The sequence below is a fragment of the Acanthaster planci genome, linkage group LG08, assembly GCF_054643075.1.
Source record: "Acanthaster planci isolate LZ-2023a linkage group LG08, COTS_SCS, whole genome shotgun sequence".
Classification (NCBI taxonomy): Eukaryota; Metazoa; Echinodermata; class Asteroidea; order Valvatida; family Acanthasteridae; genus Acanthaster; species Acanthaster planci.
In genome coordinates, this window is record NC_141784.1 from 21,077,445 (window position 1) to 21,099,088 (window position 21,644).

General features: G+C 41.6%; 1 protein-coding gene across 2 annotated transcripts; it reads right to left on the bottom strand.

Annotated features, from left to right (window-relative positions):
• Nucleotides 1–1,183: 1,183 nt before the first annotated feature.
• Nucleotides 1,184–20,893, bottom strand: LOC110976730 (dymeclin-like). Of its 2 annotated transcripts, none has more exons than XM_022230275.2 (15): nt 20,790–20,893; nt 18,872–19,182; nt 18,467–18,560; nt 17,734–17,991; nt 17,159–17,284; nt 16,652–16,785; nt 15,539–15,724; nt 15,099–15,274; nt 14,503–14,628; nt 13,395–13,508; nt 6,608–6,702; nt 5,491–5,596; nt 4,996–5,178; nt 4,536–4,652; nt 1,184–4,127 (listed from the first exon to the last, which is right to left on the bottom strand). In XM_022230275.2, the coding sequence occupies exons 2-15, from the start codon at nt 19,062–19,064 to the stop codon at nt 3,981–3,983; spliced, it is 2,055 nt and encodes a 684-aa protein (XP_022085967.2). In that variant the 5' UTR covers nt 19,065–19,182; nt 20,790–20,893; the 3' UTR covers nt 1,184–3,980. The 2 variants fall into 2 exon arrangements, with proteins under 2 accessions (XP_022085967.2, XP_086996247.1); XM_087140121.1 differs by lacking the exon at nt 20,790–20,893 and adding an exon at nt 20,356–20,550.
• Nucleotides 20,894–21,644: the final 751 nt, after the last annotated feature.

Sequence of the window (21,644 nt, forward strand, 5' to 3'; positions counted from 1 at the left end):
AATTCAAAGACCCAGCAGGCCGCAACCCGCTGCATCAGCAGGAATCCAAGAGCCCTAGAAGCAGCCAGCCGCCCCAGAGGCAATTAGTTTACATAAACCAGGAAATCCAGCCGTAACTCTATCAGGAACGAGATCATACTAACATTAGACAGTGTGGTGGCGTTCCCTCAAACCGCTAGGCATAGACCTTTTATGACTCAGGCTGTGTGTCCTACGTAGCATTACGGTACACCCACAGGGAAAGACTGCCAAAGAAAAATCCCCACTGCCAGGAAAAAGAAATTCGTTTCTTCCCCTCTCCTGTGCCAGAAAAAGATCCAATGAGTGTAAAAGTACCATGTTCATGGGGAAGATGCTAGCCCAACTTTACATGACTTCATTTGACAGACTGTCATTGGGAGAGTGGGGTAGGGCCAATTTCTAATTCCGATGACAACATTCCCTGGGCTAAAATGTACCCGACTGGAACAATGGACCACCTCAGAATGGAACCAGTCGCCCCCACTTGGGTGCTGGCGATTTGTGTCACATTTTCAGACTTCTGTAAAAAGGAATTTCCAAAGTGTAACTTCGCAAAGTGAACATGTCACTTAACCTCAGACCAACTTAAAAATGTGAAACACACAAAAAGTTGATGAGAACCAGCAGCTATGGGGAAGTGGATAGTTTGTTTCCAAATCTGAAGAAAATGAGTTGATATACGCTAAGGAATCCCCAAGCTCTTAAAACTGTTATGCTCTCTTCAAACACAGAGCCCTGTGAAATTAAGCCATGCTCTGCATATGTAGATATACTGGCAATGATAAAGATAAGAAGATACACAGAGTATACCTGCTGCATTATTGATCTTGTCCCTGCCAGCTGAGGCCAATTTCATAGAGCTGCTTAAGCACAACATTTCCTTAAGCACAAAAACCTTGCTTAAAAAACAAGGGTTACCAGCTCCAAATCTAGGTGATTGTCATGTAATAACCAAACGACAGGTGAATACCATTCCAAAACAACATCACATGGAGTTTTGGCTGCTAACCTGATTTGTCAAGCAAGGTTTTTCACGCTTAAGCAAATTTTGTGCTTAAGGAGCTCTATGAAATTGGCCTCACTGTTAACAGTGACAACCCAAAAAGGTAAGACCATAGCAAAATGCAGTCAAAAGACAAAGAACATCAGCCCATCACAAGGATTCTTCATGTACCATATCAGTCTTATATTGCTCGCAATAATTTCCAACAATGAGAGTTCTACTTCCTTACAAATGTTTTAAGTCGTATGCGTAATCTGTAGATATGTTCCAATTACCAGTTTAAAGTAGCTCCAACTTAATAAACCGAATGTTCTTTAACAAGCACAGTTGTGATAACATACATAAGGCAAGACAATCTGTGAAGTCCAAAATAGTATGTGAAGCTCAAAAAACATATCTGGTATTAAATGCAAATAAAACAGTCCCATGAACAAAAAAATCTGAAATAAAATTCTGAAAACTGCTAGGACTCAACAGCTCCCTTGCAGTTGAAAACGCAGTCAGCTTGACTAGAAATTTCTGCAAGTTTCAGGGAGGAATGTTTTCTCTTCAACATTCTAAAAATTGCCAAATGCACTCATTTACTATGGTACAGCATTTACAGATATGTACATGCATGCTCCAAAAATAACACTTACATGTCAATACATGCACATGGACAGAAGACATAACTCAGAGTTTATGAAATTGCAACAGCTAAAGAGTGACAAAAGTATACTCTGATTGATAGAACACACTATAAAACTTACAAAACAAACTTCTCCCCAAATGATGCCACACACTATGTCAATGACTTTCTTTCTGTAGAATACCTATTACACCATAAAATACTACTATTTTTTTTCCAGCTGAGCAAAATTCAAGCAAATCTAGAAGTTGAACACTGAGATATGATAAATTTAAAGAGCACCTCTTAGGAAAACATGCTTTCTCTGATTTTATCTGTTCAAATAAGTATGGAAGCATCCAAATAGAATGCAGTGTCATTTGTCTTCAGAACTCAACAAGCTATTGGGCTTTTTCTGTTCATGCCAAGATGCGAAATTCTGAATGTAGCTTGCGTCATTTGGAGAAAACAGAGAAAACGAGGGGAGCCCTCGCCCTGTGTTCGTAGTGGATTGACCCTGTGCATACCAAATAATGCATGTAGCCAGTGTTTGGCATGCAAGCCCTTTTAGCTTGTTATCGTTGAGTTGAAAACATGTTTCCTTAGAGGTGCTTTTTAACCTAGTTCCATTTTTGTGTGGTTTCTAAACGAACTCTTTCCAACTTCACAAGACAGGATGAACAAGAACAAAGGAATGCTTCTGTCGCGGTTCATTTCAATGGCTTGTGAATTGGCTAAAACTGAATGACTTGTGATAGGCTCACACACCAATAACTAAATATTCCATGGATTTATGCACAAATGTTTGAACTTTTAGGAAAAGACAACCTAAAGCGACTTGGAATTTCATTTCCAGAGTAAGCAATTTAAGAAAATGCTGAGCAAGGATTTTATATTACAAAATGGAATTTTGAGTCTGTATAGTCTATGTTGCCCTTGCAAATTGAGAATCTTGGACTAAGGCTTCAAGACTGTTGAAGAATCTCGCACCAGACAAATATCACTCACAGTGATGCTTTATGTTAAATGAAAACACACACTACATTTGTATCAGAAACAAAAGTCGTCATCAAAACCATTTTGGATTGGCTTCTCAGAAAGAAGAAACCAACAAAAATCTGGAAGATGATGCCAAATCCATGGCATTCTGTAAGTCTGAAGCTGCTCTATACAATTACTTCTCATTGCACGGCTCTTTTCATTGATCGTTTGTTTACTTGGACCTCTTGTAAGTCTCCTGCACTGGTCAAGAGGTTGGGCTGTTCTTCAGTCACATTAGCAAGTGGAAGCAAGGTGGCTGGTTAATTGCATGACCAACGCCACCTCTTTCCACCTGCTTACACTGTATCATTGTCATCTTTGAGACGGTGTTTTCAAGTTCACGAGTCAAAGGTTGAACAGATGAAAATGCTTAGCGGTGGCATTACCAACCAGAGCAGCTGATATTAAAGGAATAAAATACCTCCAAAAGGCTACTTTTCTTCGTACTTATTCAAGATAAGTGGCTGTTCATTTTCGTGTCCTTTCTCCTCGTGGGAAATTCCTGTTTGATGAATCTTGTCACAAACCACTCCTCTGTGACTAATCAAAATTTCAAGTTGCACCTGTGTTGCACCTTTGTTCATAGTGCACTTTAATCATGATTATTTACACTGCTGAATCCACACCATGACAGGACAACCGATATCAGAGTCTGTGCTTACAAATCACATTCCAAGCACTTTTTTTCACATGTTGCAACGGACTTGATTGCTTTGCACAGGTAAGGCCAAGCCAGGTTAAGTCATCAGTCGCGTCAATTTCAGTCTCCGTGCCAAATAAAAAGATTAAACAGGGCTGAATACGGATGTCAAAATCCTCGGCTACTTCGAGCAGCATAGAGAAACAAAGGTTGTGTCATCCACATGACATCCAGCCAATGTATAATTCTGTATCCTGCCGACATTTGTTCTGATGCCCGACTAGGCAGAAGTTCTGATAACACTCTCATCAATGAGCAAACAAGTTGTCACGTTCCTCACCAGATTCAAAGGTGCATCCTTTCATCTCTTGACTACTGTAAGAAGCACAACATCCTCGACGGTTCCATTTTTGACACAATCTTCTCCAAAGATGCCCACTTTAAAGCAGCCCTTCAAATGGCAAATACATTCTCCCAACAAATTCCGATACACACAAAAGCCGTCGTAAGAAAACCCGCCAATTCCATTTGGGGGAACTCAAGCTTTCTGCTGTCCGCAGCACAAACGCAAATGATTAAACACATCACATCGTTGCAGAAAGAAGAGAGAGTAGGTTTGGTCACCTACCTTCCTTCGTATCACATCTTGCTTTTGTTTGGACCGTATCCTAGCTGGAGTTCAGGGTGAATAACTCAATCCTGTCTGGATCCCAGTATAGGTTAGAGGAGTGGTAAACCAAAGACCACACGTAAGGAATGAAGAATTCCTCTGGCTGGTCCTCCTCCACGTATTTGAATTTCAGGTCTGGAAATTTCTGGGAGAAAAAGGGAGAAGAAATTTTCATTCCAAAAGGTTTAGATTTCGAGTAACAAAGGCATTCATTTTGTTTTCAAAGGTCATTTTGTCTCTGTATACACTGCTTCTAATGAAAAATGATTCTTAAAAGCAGTCCCGGGGGACCTACACCTATATTTTGTTTTCTCACATTGTAATTTTTGTTTTTCTAAGACAACTTTGAGCAAACTCTGAATAATTTGCTCACAACCTCGATTAGAGAAATGCGCATCATTGTCACTGGTATTTTCATCACGAGGCAGGTGCACAGACTTGTTCCTGTTCCTCCTTCAAAGTCACTCGATCTCAATGAACCACGGCAGACTACTGCAGAGTCTCTGTGGTTCAGGTGATCAAGCATGCTACTCCCTAATTCCATGCCACCTACCCGGAGCCGGTCTCTAGGCCACTGTAGTATGCCCTGCTTGATGATGTCGAGCACTTGGTGGACCGTCAAGTTGTGGTGCTCATTCTGCTCAAGTCTCTGCGTGAAATAGGCAAGGACCTGGACGGACAAAAGCAAAACGCCAAAATTGAAGGCGCAGTATTCGGACAATTCGGAGCTAGAAATTTGACATTTTTGTTTCAAGAAAATATAAATCAGGATAACTGCTCAGAATCGAATGTGTGTAATTATAACTTTATGTCGAGAGCAGTAGCAATGTGAGGAATCACTCTAAAATACAGGAAAATTCACGTTGCCTGAGGATGGATGCTGAGAATTCCTGAGGATTTGTCTTATGTGAGTCACACTATCACATCTATTGTACGAGTCAGTCAGGTGCTATTTGATTCAAGATGATTCGGTTGCAATACAATCAAAGATGACACGAACTTTCACAACTTACTGTGTCGATATTCTGGATGATGTCATAGAACTTGGCATGCGTCTTGAACCCAGAAAACCTCTCGCACTTGTAGAGGAGCGTGTAGATGAGGTGAGGATTGTGGGGCAACATGTTAGTCAGACAGGAGTTGATGATCTCCAAGACCATGCGGATGCTATCCTCCAAGACAGCAAGATCGGAAAGCTGACCAGAGAAATAAGACAGCAACATGTAGTGTTTAAAATGAGAACATAACAATGAGGGCACGGGGTCATTGTTAATCCTGCCTGTTGGGCCTTATTAAGTTTTGTTAATTTCAGAAAGAATTAAGCTGCGCAGCAAAAAAATAAACAGGTTGCAGCATTACGTGAACACTTACAAACTGGATCATTTGTTGTTCTTGGACGTAAAAGATTAAATAAGATCTTTGAATTGTTCAAAGTTGTGAGTTTCTCCCGTACACGGGATACAAGACAAACGGGGAGAAGTCAGGCTGTGATTGGACGTTTCTCTCACCAGGATCTCGCATTCAGGATCTTCTTCCATAGACTGGACCTCTGTTGCTCGCTCCCGAAGCTGGGTAACGATTCGATCATGCTTCTTAGTCAGAGACTCAAACATGCTGCGGAAAAAAAAAAGGGAATCATCAAACATTTGTCCAAACTTTCCCAAATCGTTCAATCTCAACTTTGCCTCTTTAGGGATCTTGTAAGGTTGAGTACTATAGACGCTGGCCAACACACAGGCATGCCAAGGATTTAGAACAATAATGGCGGCCATCAGGTTGGGGAGAAGGGGGTCGCACTGAAATCCTTCCAAGCCCATGGAGCATAAATTATCTGAGTCAGTACAAAGTGAATCAGACCCATTCTAGAGAGTTCTTTGACCTTTTGCTACTCGACACCAAGATCGAAATCACAAACCTGGCACGATTTATTAAAAAAGTTACACTTTTACATATACTTGTATAACACACATCAACAAGAAGGAAAAATCTCGCTTCATATTCACGCATATTTCCTAGCTTTCAAACACGGGGGGGGACTGATCAGACAACTTCACTGATTTAATTCCGAGCAAGCTCCAAACCAAATTCTCCAGATGTCGTGCCCTTCCTCTTGGTGGAAAACTAATTACTGTCAGGAAAAGAAAGGTACAGTAACGATCCCCATCTTTTTGGGAAGAGGTTTGACAGTGAATAAGCCCATGGTAAATTTATGAACACATTACGCTGCAAGTAACGACGTCTGGCAGTTTGTGGAGACATCCTTGATGGGCCAAGATGAGTGGGAGGAAATCTCTGTCAACTGGTTTCGCTTATCGAGCCATCAAAGTCACAACCCAATGTCTACCAATTATCCAGTCCAGTCAAAAGCACGACAGACCCTCAAACCATCCCGATTTGTGGACTGTGATTTGACTTTTCTGAATACCACAAAATTGAATCCTCTGTTTCATAGGCACCAAACTCATGCACCGAGTATTGGGATGAGTCACAATTTCAGTCTTGAGCAACACAGGCTGAGTTATGAGCTACAAAGGCCGAGTAGTATGATAGTCACCAAAATAGGCAACTTTGGTCAGAGTTCTTGTCAGAAGACAGTGACATGAAATACCGTCAATGGCATGGTACCTGACTATTCTCTGAGTGACGTAAGGATGCAGCGAGTGAAACTGCGATGACATGTTTGCCAACGCCGCCAGACAGTTGGTGTGGAGATACTTATCCTGTCAGAGTAAAAAAACCAATTGTTTCTATTAATATCAATATCTTGTTTCATTTTTGGCAACCACTTTTCAACTTTCAGAAGGAAATCCTCTTCTCTTCTGGCCAAGAATGTCTTTGAAGCCAAAGGCATTGCCTCACAGCCACCCTATGGAATAACCACTCCTTAAATTTACATCCATCCCTCGCACAAGGCCAGAGGAGAGGTTCTTGGAACCTAAGAAAACTCCCAATGATCATAGTCAAGTTGTAAGGCAAAATTAATTTTGACAGCAAAAAGTGGCTGCACAGACTTTTAAAAAAAAATGTCAGGTACATGGTTTCAGTTTTAAACATAATATTTTAGAGAGAATACTCATGAGCTGGTCACGGCAAGCACCTGCCTGCTCGTCAGTGCTGTCCTTCAATATATATTAAGGAAAGTATAAGCCTGCCAATCAGGGGTAACGAAATCTGCGTTACGTTTGGCTTATTTGAAAAAGTGTTACAATACTATGGCCGTTACCCTGAAGACACTGAATCCAACAACCAACGGTAAGAGTTTCTATTACGAATGTACCTTAAGGAATCTGCCGACCCTTGATCCGTGAGGGGGTCATTATAATAACAGCTACAGAATCCCTCAACTGACAAAATATGCAAATTTATGCCTACTGTACTCATGAATTATTAACTATCCTTCAACATGAATTAATCCCCTCCCACAACATTACAGCTAATTTTACACCACCTTTTCTCTGCCTCCAAACTTGGCATGCTCAGTCCCACAAACTGCGGCTACCAGTAAGAAACGACTAGCAACATACACTGAGGCAAACGATTTTTTTTTTTTAAAGCGCTAACTCAGCCAGCTGGAGTTAATTACCAGAGTAAACTGTGATGATTCCCCAGGTGCCTGCAATGTGGTAAGCCCCCCCCCCCCATTTCCCTGCCGTCCCCAGGCAAAAGACAGCCTGGCGTGAACAGACTGATCCTGCAACACCCACCAGCCCGATGGTATTTGAGCCTGAAGACAAACCTATAACTCAATTGGTGCTTATGGGCGGCACTGTCTCTCTTTATCGCCTCGGTGTATTTATTGTACTTTCCTCTTTAATCAACTTTTTTGTCAGGGAGGGGAAGGAGTAATATAATGAGGGAGCTTTTTTAGAAAGATTAAGAAACAAGTTAAGCTACAAAACTGGAGAAACAACGTAACATTGACACAGCAAAACAATAACCGACATACAATGTTTGACGGAGCAAACAGAAGGAACGTTCAAGTGAGCATACTGAGATGCACTTCATGAGTATGTTTAAAAACATGTTTAAGAGTTTATTTTTGGCTCAAAAAATCCCTAAAGATCCCAACGAACTCTCTCAGAATACGTAACCACGTGAATATTTCGATGGGATTATGACTTTCATCAAGCCAACAATAATAGTTTGCTTGTGGCATTTTCAGATACCCTGTGAAGTGAGTATCGTTAAACTTCTTCCCTTTAAACTGTGAATTGACAGTGTTTGCAAAACCTCTGAATGCATTTACTCCGGACAAATCCTTCTCTTGAAGCCCTATCATTATAGTGTGAAATCTTTGTTGAGACCGCTTGAACACTCAAAAACAAAGGCAATGATTGGATTTGTGTGTTAGTTCTTACAAATTTGACATAAAAATTTGAAACATTGAAACCAGCCTTCCCCTCTGCTATTCCACTTACATAATAGGCCATATGCGTACCGGAAATTCCTGCTATCCTTCATTTCTCTGGAGGGAATGTCAGAGGGTGAAGACTATTTGCCTCATTAAAATTAAATAGACGGTCCAACCCCCCCCCCCCACAAAGTTGCAGTGTACTCTGCTGTGGGGCCCGCCCTCAATTTAGAGGAGGAAGTTAGAAATCAAATGCCATATCTGCAGAAGCCCTGGCGTTCAAGAGTGACTGGGGTTGGCTTTGCAAGTTGGCCGCCTTACTCCCCCTGGAGTGGGAGTTACTCAACTTATCAGCTGGCTGATAGAGCATGAAGACAGGGCCTTCTCAAAAAATGTTTGTGACGAGGGTGAATTCTAAAATCGTCCTCCAATTTTCCATGAAAATTATAATTCAATTTGTGGACCTGTCTGGTTTGTCTTCTTACATGTAACAGAAATGATCAAAATTTATCTGTGTAGCAACATAAAACCGTAGATGAGACTGTTAGAAAGTTTTGTTTTTGTGGCATTTTCTCCTGGTTTACAAATATCTGAAAACATCTCACATTTCTCCATACTTGGCTTAAATTTATCTCAAAGCTTGTGTGATTGTCGGCTGGTGTAGTTCTTGCATTCTTGTGTACATGTAGCTAGCATGTTTTCATGAGACCATGTCCCAAGTGGGCTTCCAGAGCTATGGCTGCATCGGTTATCTGTTGACCATGTGTCGCTTGCGTATTTTCAAAAGGGAAAAGCCCAGACAATAGATTTCAGTGCAGCCTTCTGACCGGGTCTGACACCTTGACTGAGTCTTTCACTTCAAGCAAACACTCTTGCCTGCTTTTTCGCCAACTTGGAAGTTGCTGCTTGCTAAACTACAAGCCAGTTTTGTTTTTTCAGCTGTTTTCCCCTCCATCTTCCTGAGGGTTGGTCTCCAGGATAATCACATCACTCAGAGCTTAGATCTGTCCCTAGTTGTGGCACGAAGCATCTCGCACTCTGTGTACCACACCCGAAAGCTGACCGTAATGTAGAGACAGCCCAATTATGAGCAAGTAGACGCACAAATCACCCCAGCCAGGTTAGCTGCATGTCACAACTTGATTACTCAATGACTCGCTAAGTAAACTGCTCTCTTCCTCCAATGGGCAGATACCCGCTAGACTTCTGTGAAGTTTATTATCCAAAGCTGACACTTTAGCCAACTTGGAAAGTTGCTACTTGCTAAAATACTAGCCAGGTTAATCTTTTGATTGTTCCCCCCCCCAACTTGCCTGGGGGTGGTCTCCATGACAACTACATTACCTACAGTTTGGATTGGTAACTCGTTGTCACACAAAGCCTCTCGTGCTCCCTGTACCACACCTGAAAAATGACTGTAATGTACAGAGACAGCCCGATAAGCCAGCTGACGCACATATCCCAGCCGGATTAACCGCACGTCGCAGCTCATTTGGAGTTTTGTGCTAACAAGCCTGCAGAAGACGCCAAGTCTGCGTCAGTGACTGAGAAGTGATTCCACCCAACGTCCCACAGTTCTGTCGTGGGCATGGCTTAAAGGCAAAGCAAGCTGTTACCTAGCATCCTAAAACCACTTCGCAATGAACATGACAAGATTATAGTGAACAAAGCGAAGTGTAACACAAAAGATTGAAGACTGTGTCTTGGACAATCTCTAAAAGAACAGTTGGTGGCATAATAAATCACCTTCTCAAAAGAAACAGTTCATAGTCAAGTTTAACATTTTTCTGCTTTCCGTAGAAGAATAAAGAAAGCACAACAGTATATAAATAATCCACTCCTCTGCCTCATGAGGGAAGTTAGAACCCAACTTGAGCAAGAATTTGAAGTAAGTTCTAGCCACTTTGTGTTTCCATGAGGATCTTCATCAACATCAATTAAGATTTCCCCACTGCCATGTCACTGAACATTTCTCGAGGCTTCTCCTTACACTTTTTCCTGTCATGAAAATACCAAACAACTGCTGCTTTAACAAATTCTGGGAGGAACTCTGCCAAGTCATTGCCCCGATGCAACGTCTTGGGAGTACCCCCCCACCTCAACTGTCGCCAACCCTTAAATGGTTTAGACGACCATCAAAACCGCAAGATTGCCTGACGATTTTGGAAAAGGGAGTAATTTGCCCTAACTAGAAGAGACCATCATCTGACATTTTCTCCTTGTTCACGGGACCCAAATTTCACGGGATATCGTTTTTGGGAATCCAATGTTCCCCTGTATGTTTTCATCCTGCATGTTTCCACCTATGATTGGATATAAATTATATCCTCTGCTATCATTACAAGACCCTCTCTTCCAAAGAACCTTCAAAGATGTCCAGCAGGGTCAACATCCCTACACCTAGTGACTGATCAATGACCACTGTTAATGAGTTGATCACATTTAAACATAGACAAGCATGAAAACCAATGACAAGGCACCTACTTGACCAATGACTTACGCCAAATCTGCCATCAATGGACACGACAAGTCACATGTAATCAACAAGTGGCAGCCCACAAGAAACTTGTAGAGATGGAAGTTGACGAGGTCAGGAGAAAGTAGAGAAGCTACTATAACACGACACCATTTTTTCTCAATCTTCCCCCCCCCCCGGATCAAATAATTTGGTAACCGGACAGCCGGTACGATAACGATGACGCCACCTGACAACCTGCCGTCAGAAAGTCTGATCTTGGAGATGAGGTGGGCTGCTGAAAACTATCCAAACCCCATCACCAGGGTGACGCAGCAGAACTGAGCAGGTAGCTGTGAGGTGACACTCTTAGCACAGGAAGGTCTGACACTGGTGCACCCCGATGGAAGGGCGCACCGTAATCCAGCTGATTAAGAGAGGATCGCACACGGTGGAGGTTAAATCATCATAATCGAATCACCTGAGCAGACTGGCTGGCTCATGGGCTGACGTGATGGGAACATTTTTACGACAGGCGACGGCACCGACCTTCTTCTCTTGAGAGTCACCTGGTGGGCCAGGGGAGCGGGGCAATGGATCATGATATTGTCAACTGGAGACACCAAGTCTGGACGGGCGCAAACAGGGACCTCGGGTGCTTGTTGGATCTGTTTGCGGCAGGGGAAGATCCATTCAAACACCGGAAATACAAGATCAATGATGATATGAACAAATTGGGAGAGGTGGGAGTTCACCTCACAGCTGAGGCTAAAGGTGGATCATTTTTCAAAATTCTGAACATTCTTTTCAACAACCTGGAAGGAGGGAGGAAGTACCTCATTTTCTTCCAGACTCACTGGCTCTGATGTTTTTGGGGGGAATAAGGGAAGGTTTTTCACAGTCACTAACAAAATGACGGCATCTGCAAAAAAGCCTTGCATTTAACAATTAATGGGGGAAAATAACTAAGAAATAACAATCAGACACCAGCGAGAAACTAACTTTTTCTGGTATTTTTCAGTAGTTTCTGTCCTCCAATCCTCAACACTGAGATTGTTAAGGTCTTGTCAGGGAAACTCTGTTTGACAAGCTGGAAATTAGTTTGGAAAAACATCCAGAAAAAAGCGCCTGAAATGAATTCTTAATCAGATTGGAGCAAAGTTCACACTAATTGGGAAAACAACGGAAGCTCGTCATAGCAAAGCTACACATGGAATTTCAAACATTAACAAGACCACAAAGGAATATGTGAAGGACGTCAACATGCTTGGCTTTAATGTCGACCGACGCCAACATCTTTAAAACACTGACAAAAACAGAAAAATGAGGATGAAGGAAACGATCAAAGGGTTGTTTTTTTTTTTTAGGGTATTTTGTTTTGTTTGGTTTGATTTTGATTATTTTTGCATTTGATGATCGCAGACTTTGATATGACTAGTGCTGTTTGTAAGTGATTGCTCGCCATCATGCTACACCTTAGTAACTCAGAAAGACAAGTATAAAGTTCAACAATTACATAAAAGGCTCCGTAAGGATTTGCATCTGTCACAAACCATCACAGAAAATCCTACCATAATCCATTCAGAAAGTCCCCCTCACCTCACAACATGACTCAGTTTGTGCCCAATGCTGTAACTATGGAACAATTTCTCTCTTTGTAATTAACCAAAATCACTTCCTTTCATTTCTGACAGGAATCCGTGACAGGCGATTCTTACTTAGGTGTGATGAATTTTTTGATGAGGCTACCAGATAGCCATGAATTCTTCATAGGGACTTTGTCAATGGATGAAAAGCTAACTTGGAACACTAAAGTGTTTTCAAATGCAGAATGTGTGTCAGTGGTTCGATTCCAACTAAGGTAGACCAGTTGAGATTGTGTGTTCACTGTTCAGTTCACAGTTGAGCTTATGGATGTTCCTATGAAGGCTTCATACACTTCTCAAACAAACCATTTTTCAACTTAATCTTCTGTCAAATGGTTTGCTTAGATCCACTGGCATAAGTTTTTTTTTTCCAAGGAATAAACCACAAACACGCAGCAATATTACATGAGCACGGTGTCTTGCAAATCTCAGTATAAATAACCTAGACATTTGGCAAAAAGTAGTCATGTAAGTTGCACTGTCATACAGAACAGATCTGTATGACTTAGTAAGGTGACTCAGGTGAGGCTTAAATCTGAACTACAAAGACAGGAACAAAGTTGGATCTACCTTGACAATGGATCCCTCTCCTGAATACAATCCACCTATGAGCAAGCAATTTCCCAACTGAATAATTTCTACTTGTGTAACCCTACTAGTCATCGTAGCCACAGGATGCTCTTTCTGACTTTGGATTTGCGTCAAAGTCTCGGGCTCCTATCATGACCTGAGATGACCCCAGTCTGGACTTGGTAACAAAATGCCACATATACTAAATCTCAGATGTTTTAGTCACTTTGGCTTAAAATATTGACTTCTCAGAGAATGTCCAAATTAAGCAATATTAAATTGAGGAAAAATTGCCACTTTGTGTTCATATCACTGTGACGTGATAGCTTGTGATGTTCACCGTCAATTAAACAAATCTGAGGCTGCTGGTAATTGAGACAAAGTACCTACCCTCATGCCTGTCATGTTGTACTGTATGGTCCGAATACTGACCAGCACGATGAGACCCCCTAGGGTTATCTCAGAGATGTTTCGCTCTGTGTACCAAGTGATGTTCTTGACCACCTGGTTGAGGTAAAAGCAGGGACCAAATAGTATTGATGCGCAAGAGGTAGAACTGTACAATTGTAGGGCGGCAGACACTCTTTTTGTAAACACTGTGTCACTCATACATATTCAACCCACTGGGCACTGACGTGTTCTTCCTCGACTTTCCTTTTGTGCACATTCTGCTGTAAACACTGTGTCACTCATACATATTCAACCCACTGGGCACTGACGTGTTCTTCCTTGACTTTCCTTTTGTGCAAATTCTGCTGTAAAAACGTTGTCACTCATACATACTCAACCCACTGGGCACTGACGTGTTCTTCCTCGACTTTCCTTTTGTGCACATTCCGCTATAAACACTGTGTTACTCATACATACACATCACACTAGGCACTCATGTGATCTTCCTTGCATATGAAGCAAGATATGATATTATAAGATGGAAAGAACCCCCCCCCCCGCTTTGTGTTGGTCATTGTCTCACTGGAATCTGAGGAATTCTTTTCAGATGGGGGGTGATGTGTTAGGTAAAAATAGTCCAGAGTGTGTATAGCAATTGGACATGTTGGGCGGATACCCCCTTTGGTTAAATTTCTCATTGGACATAATTCTTTGACTATCCAGAGTACAGAAAGCCAAACTGTTTCCTCTAGAGTTCCCGTGTGCTGTCCATACCACTGTGTTGTGGTCAAGTCCATCAATAGTCCTTACCAGTAAATCACAAATCAGTCTACAGCCAAGGTACAAGCTATAGAAGGTTTGCATGGCTGCCATCTTGCAGGCCAGTGCTTTTATTCCACAAGTATGCACAAAGGAGGTTGCCTCGCAACAACTGTCCTGCAAGATGGCTACCACGCAAAGCCCCTATTCAAACAAACTGTGACAAAAACATCCTTCTGCCATCTTCCACCCATGTGACTGGACTTGTAACTGGTCTGGTGACTGGACCCATGATGGACTCGATTACATCACTGCCACCTCATACCACAACCTACTACCATGCACTCACCAGTTCATGAACACTCTTGTTGAACGCGTCGTCTTCGCTGAGAATAAGCAGCACTATGAGCGCCATGTAAATGTGATGAAAGTTGCGATCTTGGGCGTAGTACAAGATTTTTAGAAGGGGTATCACCTGCATCAAGAACACGGTGACAAAAGACAAGTAGAGATGGAAACATGGAAACTAGTACGGTTTTGCCCATTAGAGAAGATCAGTTTATTTCACTCTTTTTTGGGGGCAAACTCACTTGGGTTGAACTCAAACTCACAACCTCCTACTCGCTAATGAAGAAGATGTCTTACCACTCAACTGACAAGCTTGTTGGGGTCGGTTGCCCAACTTTAAATTGGAAAATAACTTTTTACACCAAATAATCCCACAAAAATCATTCTACTTTCTCTGCTACTAAAGATGCTCAACCTGAAATATTAAATGGTGAACCTTTCCTCGGTAAAAATTGATTGCACAAAGTTCTCGGGGTGACTGGAGTTTAGAAAAAGACGGACAGAGCTGGAGTCTTTGAAAATTTTGTGGAGAACTGGCTCATGTTATCTGGATTTTCAAATATTCACATGGTGATTATGAGGCTAATCGGAGCTCACCAGTTGGTCTATGTTTGTCTTGGACAGGATGTAGGTCCTGAAGTTCAGGTTCTGATGCAGGAGGGAATACAGGAGCAAGGTGGCTTGGTCCTCTTTGAGATGGCTACAGAAAGCATCGTAGAGATTGGCAAAGTTGGTCTTGAACGGAGGCACCAAAGCCCCTGGTGTACCCCCGTCTGATGTGTTGAAAGAAAAAAAGCACGACGATCTTGAGCAAAAAAAGCTGACCTCATCAAACACCAATGGCCAAAAAAAATAATAATAATTTGAGCGTATTTCTATAAGTACGTCTATAAGTACACTTGCCGAAGAGATTCTGCAAATCTACCGAAGTCTAACCGCACGGAGGAAATAAATTTATGCCATTTTTCTTTGTACTTCTGTTCAAGGACATCAAGATATACATGCAAAGTAACAGCAGGCTGGCTGGCTTGGCTTACCTTGCGAATTTGAAAACATGCAGAGAGCAATCCGATACGGGTTGTGCACACCTTTGTCGTGTGTGTAATGATTGGTCAGAACCATCAGCAGCAGAAGGCTCTGATTGGCTAACAGCCCCCTGTCCTCAGGCTCTGGTTTATGACCTCTTGACCCGTAGCCCAAGGTTAAGACTGCCCAAAGGCCCGCTGCATGAAAAAACAAACAGCCAGACAGTCCTTGACATTTAACAAGCACTTACTAAAGTACACTCAAACCCTCGTTGATAAGCAATCCTTCGGACTTCACAGATTACCTTGTTATAACAGGAACCTTGTATCATCAGATATAAAAACAAGGAAGAACCAAGTATTATGACCCTAAAAATGTCTTTGTTTCAAGCAGAATCTTGTTTTAACAGTGCTCTTAGTAACAAAGTTTGATGTATTCCTGTAACTAAATGATTCAAATCTGCTAGTGTTTCTGTTGAAAGGTATTTTGGAAAAAGTGATTAAGGTTCACGCTTTCAATTTGCAAAACTTTTCTTGAAACAAGCATCTAAAATTCCAGAATGCAATTTCAATGTGAAACTGCAAATTTCGCGTGATGCGTCTGTTCTTACTTGATAACAGCAATTGAAACACATTTTGAGATGGTCTCTTACATGACTGGATCATTTTCTGGGCGAAGTGCAGCTTACGAAAAAAAGTTCCAAAATGGACACTCAGTATTGAAAAGCTGGTGTTTACTGCCAATGCCAGAGGTTCAAAAACTGGCCTAGGAAGGAATTTTTCTCTCTATCACTAAGAGACTCTTTAAAAACATGGAAATAACAGACCAAGGGGGGGAGCCATTTTCAGTCGTGTTCCCTGAATCTATCATATTCAATGTAATCTGATAAATGGGGTGGTGCCAGACTATTTTGGGTTACCAACCTCACTTTCAGTATCAAGGTGACTTAAAACATTTAGATACAATTTAATACAAATTCTAAATGATTCTTAATGTAAACAGGTATTAATTCGAAATAAAAGGTATTTTGTTGCAGTTATTTTTACTCTCAGGTTCTGAAAATGAAAGGTTAACCTCCCTTTCAATTCAAAATGGCCGAAACTTGGATACAGTCCATTCTATACCTGCAACGGCTGCCGTGATTCCATACAGGAAGCTAGGCGACGATTCCTGGGGCTTCAGTAACTCTGCTGGACACTCCTCGTGCTTCACAAAATGGTCCAGGAGGGTTTTCACCAAAATGTGGGCATCCTTGGCACTGTTGGAAGGAAAGAGAGATAACTGCTGTGAAAACCTCATATCAGATATTCCTCCGGTTCCATCACCTTAAAAATCTTCATCAAAAAACAAAGCCTTGTCCAAATTTCACAACATTTACCTGTGACCAATTCTATCAAATCACTAACAAGAAAATGACAAAGCAAGGGACTTGATAATAATTATAAGCTAGGATTCTGTTAAACAAAGGAAAAAACTTAATTATTGTTGATGAAAAAACACAAGTATTTTACAAGAACATGTACAATCAGGCCACAGAAAACTTGTCAAATTCTCCCTGGCTAGAAAAAAAATCGAGATCACCAAACTGGCCAGGCGGGAGTTCTCCCTGAATGCATTTAGACCTATCTTACCAGTTGCCCTGCATCATGCAATCGAAGAAGAGGCTCTTGTGGGCAATTCTTGGGATGAACATCTGGACTGACAGCACAATCAGTAACGTGTTGATGGCTTCAAGATGGAGTACGTAGCTGAAATTTCTGCAGCGGCCGAAAGGTAAGAGAATTTATGAAAAGACGTAAGCACCCAAACCCTTAATCTATAACAATCCGACACAGGTGCTTACACAATTTTGGATGGGTTTGGGTCGTTATCAGCCAAGCCATGATTGATTTGCACATGATTCGGTTAAAAAAACCCCTAGTTTTGTTCAATGCAAGGAAAACACATCAATTTGACTCTTAATTCCCCAGACGTTCTTGGATGGAATCTTCCTGGGTCCTACCAAATCCTTCACTCTGTGGGAAACCAGTGGCACATCCTTAGCACTTCAATACCATCCCATGAGAAGCAACAGGAGATAGGTTTTATTCATACTGAGCCCTACAAAACCTCCTGGTGGATTTATTTGTGAACGATCTTGGAAGGTTTGATAATTTCGGTCAAATCCCTAGTCAAATAAATGAAAAAGGAATCCAAAATAACTTACAGGACGGGTACTTCAACCAGGAGCGTCAGCAACGAATGCAGGAACTCTTCCAAGAGAGTTTGTACAGGTCTACTCTCGTTATCTGCCATGTCCAACCCATCCAGACCATCTTCTAGAAAAGCGGCAGTCCGCGCCGCGTCGGGCACCACCACCGACAGGTGCTGGACAATACGCCCCTCAGAGAAATTCTCCAGAAGGTACTTTAGGGAACTCCGGATGATGAAGAGGGCATTGTACGTCTGCCAGACAAAGACATGGCTGGGATGGGGAGATAAACGAGGAAGGGAAGGCAGTGAGAATTATCCCCTGCAACGCTCTATCAAAACACTTTTGGAACTCCACAAAAATTACTCAAAATCAGAAAGTTATGACAATTTTACTCGTGCTATGTAATTTTGATGCCTTTCCATGATACATGTTTATGAACAGCCACAAATTGGTTACAGAGAAAAGACAGTATTTGCTGTATAGTCCATTACAAACCCACAATAGGCAGGATTATCGTATTTCACCAAAAAGACACCAAATTACAAGGTGATGAAATATCCAACAAACGAGCATCAACCACAGCTACAAAAGATCCAACGAAATATTTTGCCTTCATGTTGCTTCAGAAAAAGGCACTTCTTGCACCTATTCAACAATGTTACAAGACCTTGAAGCAAAGAAGCAACATATCTCAAAACAGGTACAGGTTAAAGGTCTCAGATCAAATTCTGGTGAGACATCTTACTCTTCTTTCTGTGTTGAAGTCTTGAGCTCTGCAACCCTCTTCAAGAATACTCTGATTAACGTACACAGGTTACCAGACTGCAAGTTGTTTTGGGCTGTAGAACAAGAAAAGTCAGATTGGAAAACGTCAGGAAAAATCTCCTCAAACGTGTGCATCATCTTTCTGACAAATTCTCTAGTCTCCTTTTATGCAAAAAATTCTTATTCGCAACAAAACTAGGGAACTCATTTATTTGATTTCTAAGATTTGACAAGATAAAAATGTTATTTGAATGACGTCTTTGTCCAAGTGCATGAATCAAAATAAACAAACTGCTGACTTCTCCAACGATGGACAATAGTGACTGTGTACTGTCAACAATGTCTTATTTAGAGTAAGCTCCATGTGAACGTGAGAGGTACACACCAAGCATCTTGCACAAGTGCAGTGTGGATTCCTCCAACAGGCGAGCGTCTGAGCTACAGTGAGGAACTCGGAAGGAGTACGACAACAACTGGTTCCAGAAGGGATCCTTCTCCGACACCACCTCTTGGCCCACAAACCGCTGCAGGAAGGGATTGGTGGTCAGCTCGCTGAAGCTGCTGCTGTTGGCTCCCATGGTTGTTGCTAGGCAACAGTAGTCAATACCCCTTGGTGACACTTGTGAGTTTGGGTCGAGAGGCCAAGATGGGCAAAAAAGAGAGTTACCGTGGCAACAAGAATGCCACAAACATTTCCTGCAACAAATGCAGATATGAAAATAGAAAACTCAATTAATCGAGGCTCAGGCCTTGAATTTGGCATTGGTGGACTGGTTGAAATAAAGGGCAGTAATGCCAACCGTGAGGGCATTAATGCCATCAGCGTACCAAAGTTCTGGGCATTAATGCTATCCCGATTTTTGTTTATATCGCATGAAAATGATTCAGGGTCTACGAAAAAGTAGAATACGAATTATACTTAACATGTCAGTTGTAAGTGTCAAATCAGCAGCCGAGTGTCGAAAGGCTTCGGCCTGTTTTGACTGCAGCCGTTCTTTCCTCGGCATTTTGCGTACCACAAAAACTGACCAGGCCAGTGATTTTGCACACAACGTACGTGAGAATTAATCAGGGTAGTCCCGATCATCATGTATGTACAGTTCGGATCACTAAACTGCAAACACTACATTGCAGTGTTAGTTAAAATACTGCCCCAACCATACAATTGTCCCATGTGCATGAAAAACGTGGAGCTCTCGGTATGCCAATAACGCGTACACGTTGATGAGCACTTGTTCCAGACTAACATTACTGCATGGTACATTAAAATGCTTGGCTTGGGCATGCGCTGTTAAGTCGTTGGATAGGCCGGCGGGTGTCGCCTGTGCAGTGCTTGCGATTGTGCAGTGTGCATGGAGTGGGCCGGGTCACGTGTATTTGTACAATATCCCCATATACACACAGTGCACATGGATATGTGGATATGGGCAAAATACATGTGAATTTCACCATTTTAAGAATAAATAAGCTGAATAAACCTCCCCAGCTGACATGTGTTATGATATTACCTCATCAAAATAGGAGGAATGAAATCTTTTTTGTGCAAAATGTTTGTGATGACAAGGTAAGTTGGCAAAAGAGCTGAAATTTTGCTAAAGCGGGTTGTACAGTGCTATCTATAACTTGGTGTATGGTTTGTGAAAACCTTTCAGTTCTGGAAGTAGTACATGTAATCATGGTAATTGGCGTGATTTTTGGCCACATTTGAGGTGACAACTGTGCGATATAAGTTTTTATAATAACTCCCAGAGGGGCATTAATAAGACATGTGCAAAATTTTTTAAAAATAAAAGGAGTTCTATGCCCAATTACACCACCCTGACCAGGGTTTATTTTGGTCAACAAAAATAGGCCTTAGCTAAGTCTTACTCAGTCATGTGTCAGTCCCCAAAAGTCTCCCTGAAATTGAAACCAAAACGTTTCTCTTCCTCCAAGCGGCACTTCAGCATAACCACATATCATTAATATGTACAAACCGAAAGAAAATGCACCAAAAACGTGCACTTCAGCTTTAAAAGCTTCACTCTAAACTTAAGAATAAGCGCGAGTGATAAGACCAAGAAATCTTTAGAGAATAGTCTGGTACCTCTCACGACGAGAGATATTCGTGCACACAAATCACACGCGAACCTAGCTACCAAACCAAAAAACCCAATTTCTCATCCAAAATCTAGCTGGAAATTTCGTCTCCAAATTGCAAGAAATGGCAGGAATCACCTCTTCAAAAGTCTACTTATGAATAATTAACACCTAGTATTAGCACAATTTCAAACTGCAAGGTTTACTCTGGCTGTAAAACTAACCACAGTTTCAGGCGACACGTAGCACTTCTTACATGGCCAAACTGTCGTCACGAACAAAATGGCTCCCTTTGATACAGTTAACTTCCGGTGAGGTCATCTAGGTCACTTCACAAAGGAAATATCCCCCTAGCCTTTTTTCAAGACGCGCGCAACGCGGCAATAGTCAAACATTGCAAAAAACTCTGGAAAAAAAAAAGAGGAAAAAAAATTGTTTTTCATATTATTTTGTGCAGTCTCTTATATGCATTTTCAAAAGAAATGATAAATAGTAAATGAAAACTCGCACTTCCTTACCAACTAGATTTCCCCCCAGGTCAACATATCCAAATGTTTCAAATAGCAGTCCAAATATATTTTTGACCATTTGACAAGCAACACAAAGCAATAATTCAATAAGAAACAACAATTTTTTCTGTTACAGAGTTGTTAGTTTATTTCCATCTTTTTTTCCGCACCACAGTGGTATTTCTTCAAAGTTGTCACTGTGAAACAACGTGAGATTGTAGACACTGCTCACAGTGTGCTTTTGTAAATTTTCCAAGCGAGGAAAACCAAATCTCAGCCAAGACTACCAAGCCAGTGGTGTCTCTATTCCGTTGAGTTTCCTAGCTTGATAAGACAAAAGGCCCTGCGATGATAATGCACTATCAAATGGCAGCATTTTGACTTTGGTGCTGGATTTGAAATTCTAAATTCAAAAATGGTCAGGCATAATAACCATCTTTGTAATATCCGATCCAATTTGCACTGCCTGCTTCAGTGCCATCTTGTGCACAGGTCATAGCATCTGTTACCTTTTTTAAAATTAGTGCCTAGTTAATGTAGAATTCCTTAATTTCAAGAGGACAAGCACGG

Coding starts and splice junctions, on each gene's coding strand:
- LOC110976730 (XM_087140121.1), bottom strand. Junction 4,653..4,995: donor TCATCCAGAATATCGACACA/GTAAGTTGTGAA, acceptor TTGTCCGTCCAG/GTCCTTGCCTATTTCACGCA. Junction 4,128..4,535: donor GGCCTAGAGACCGGCTCCGG/GTAGGTGGCATG, acceptor TTTTTCTCCCAG/AAATTTCCAGACCTGAAATT.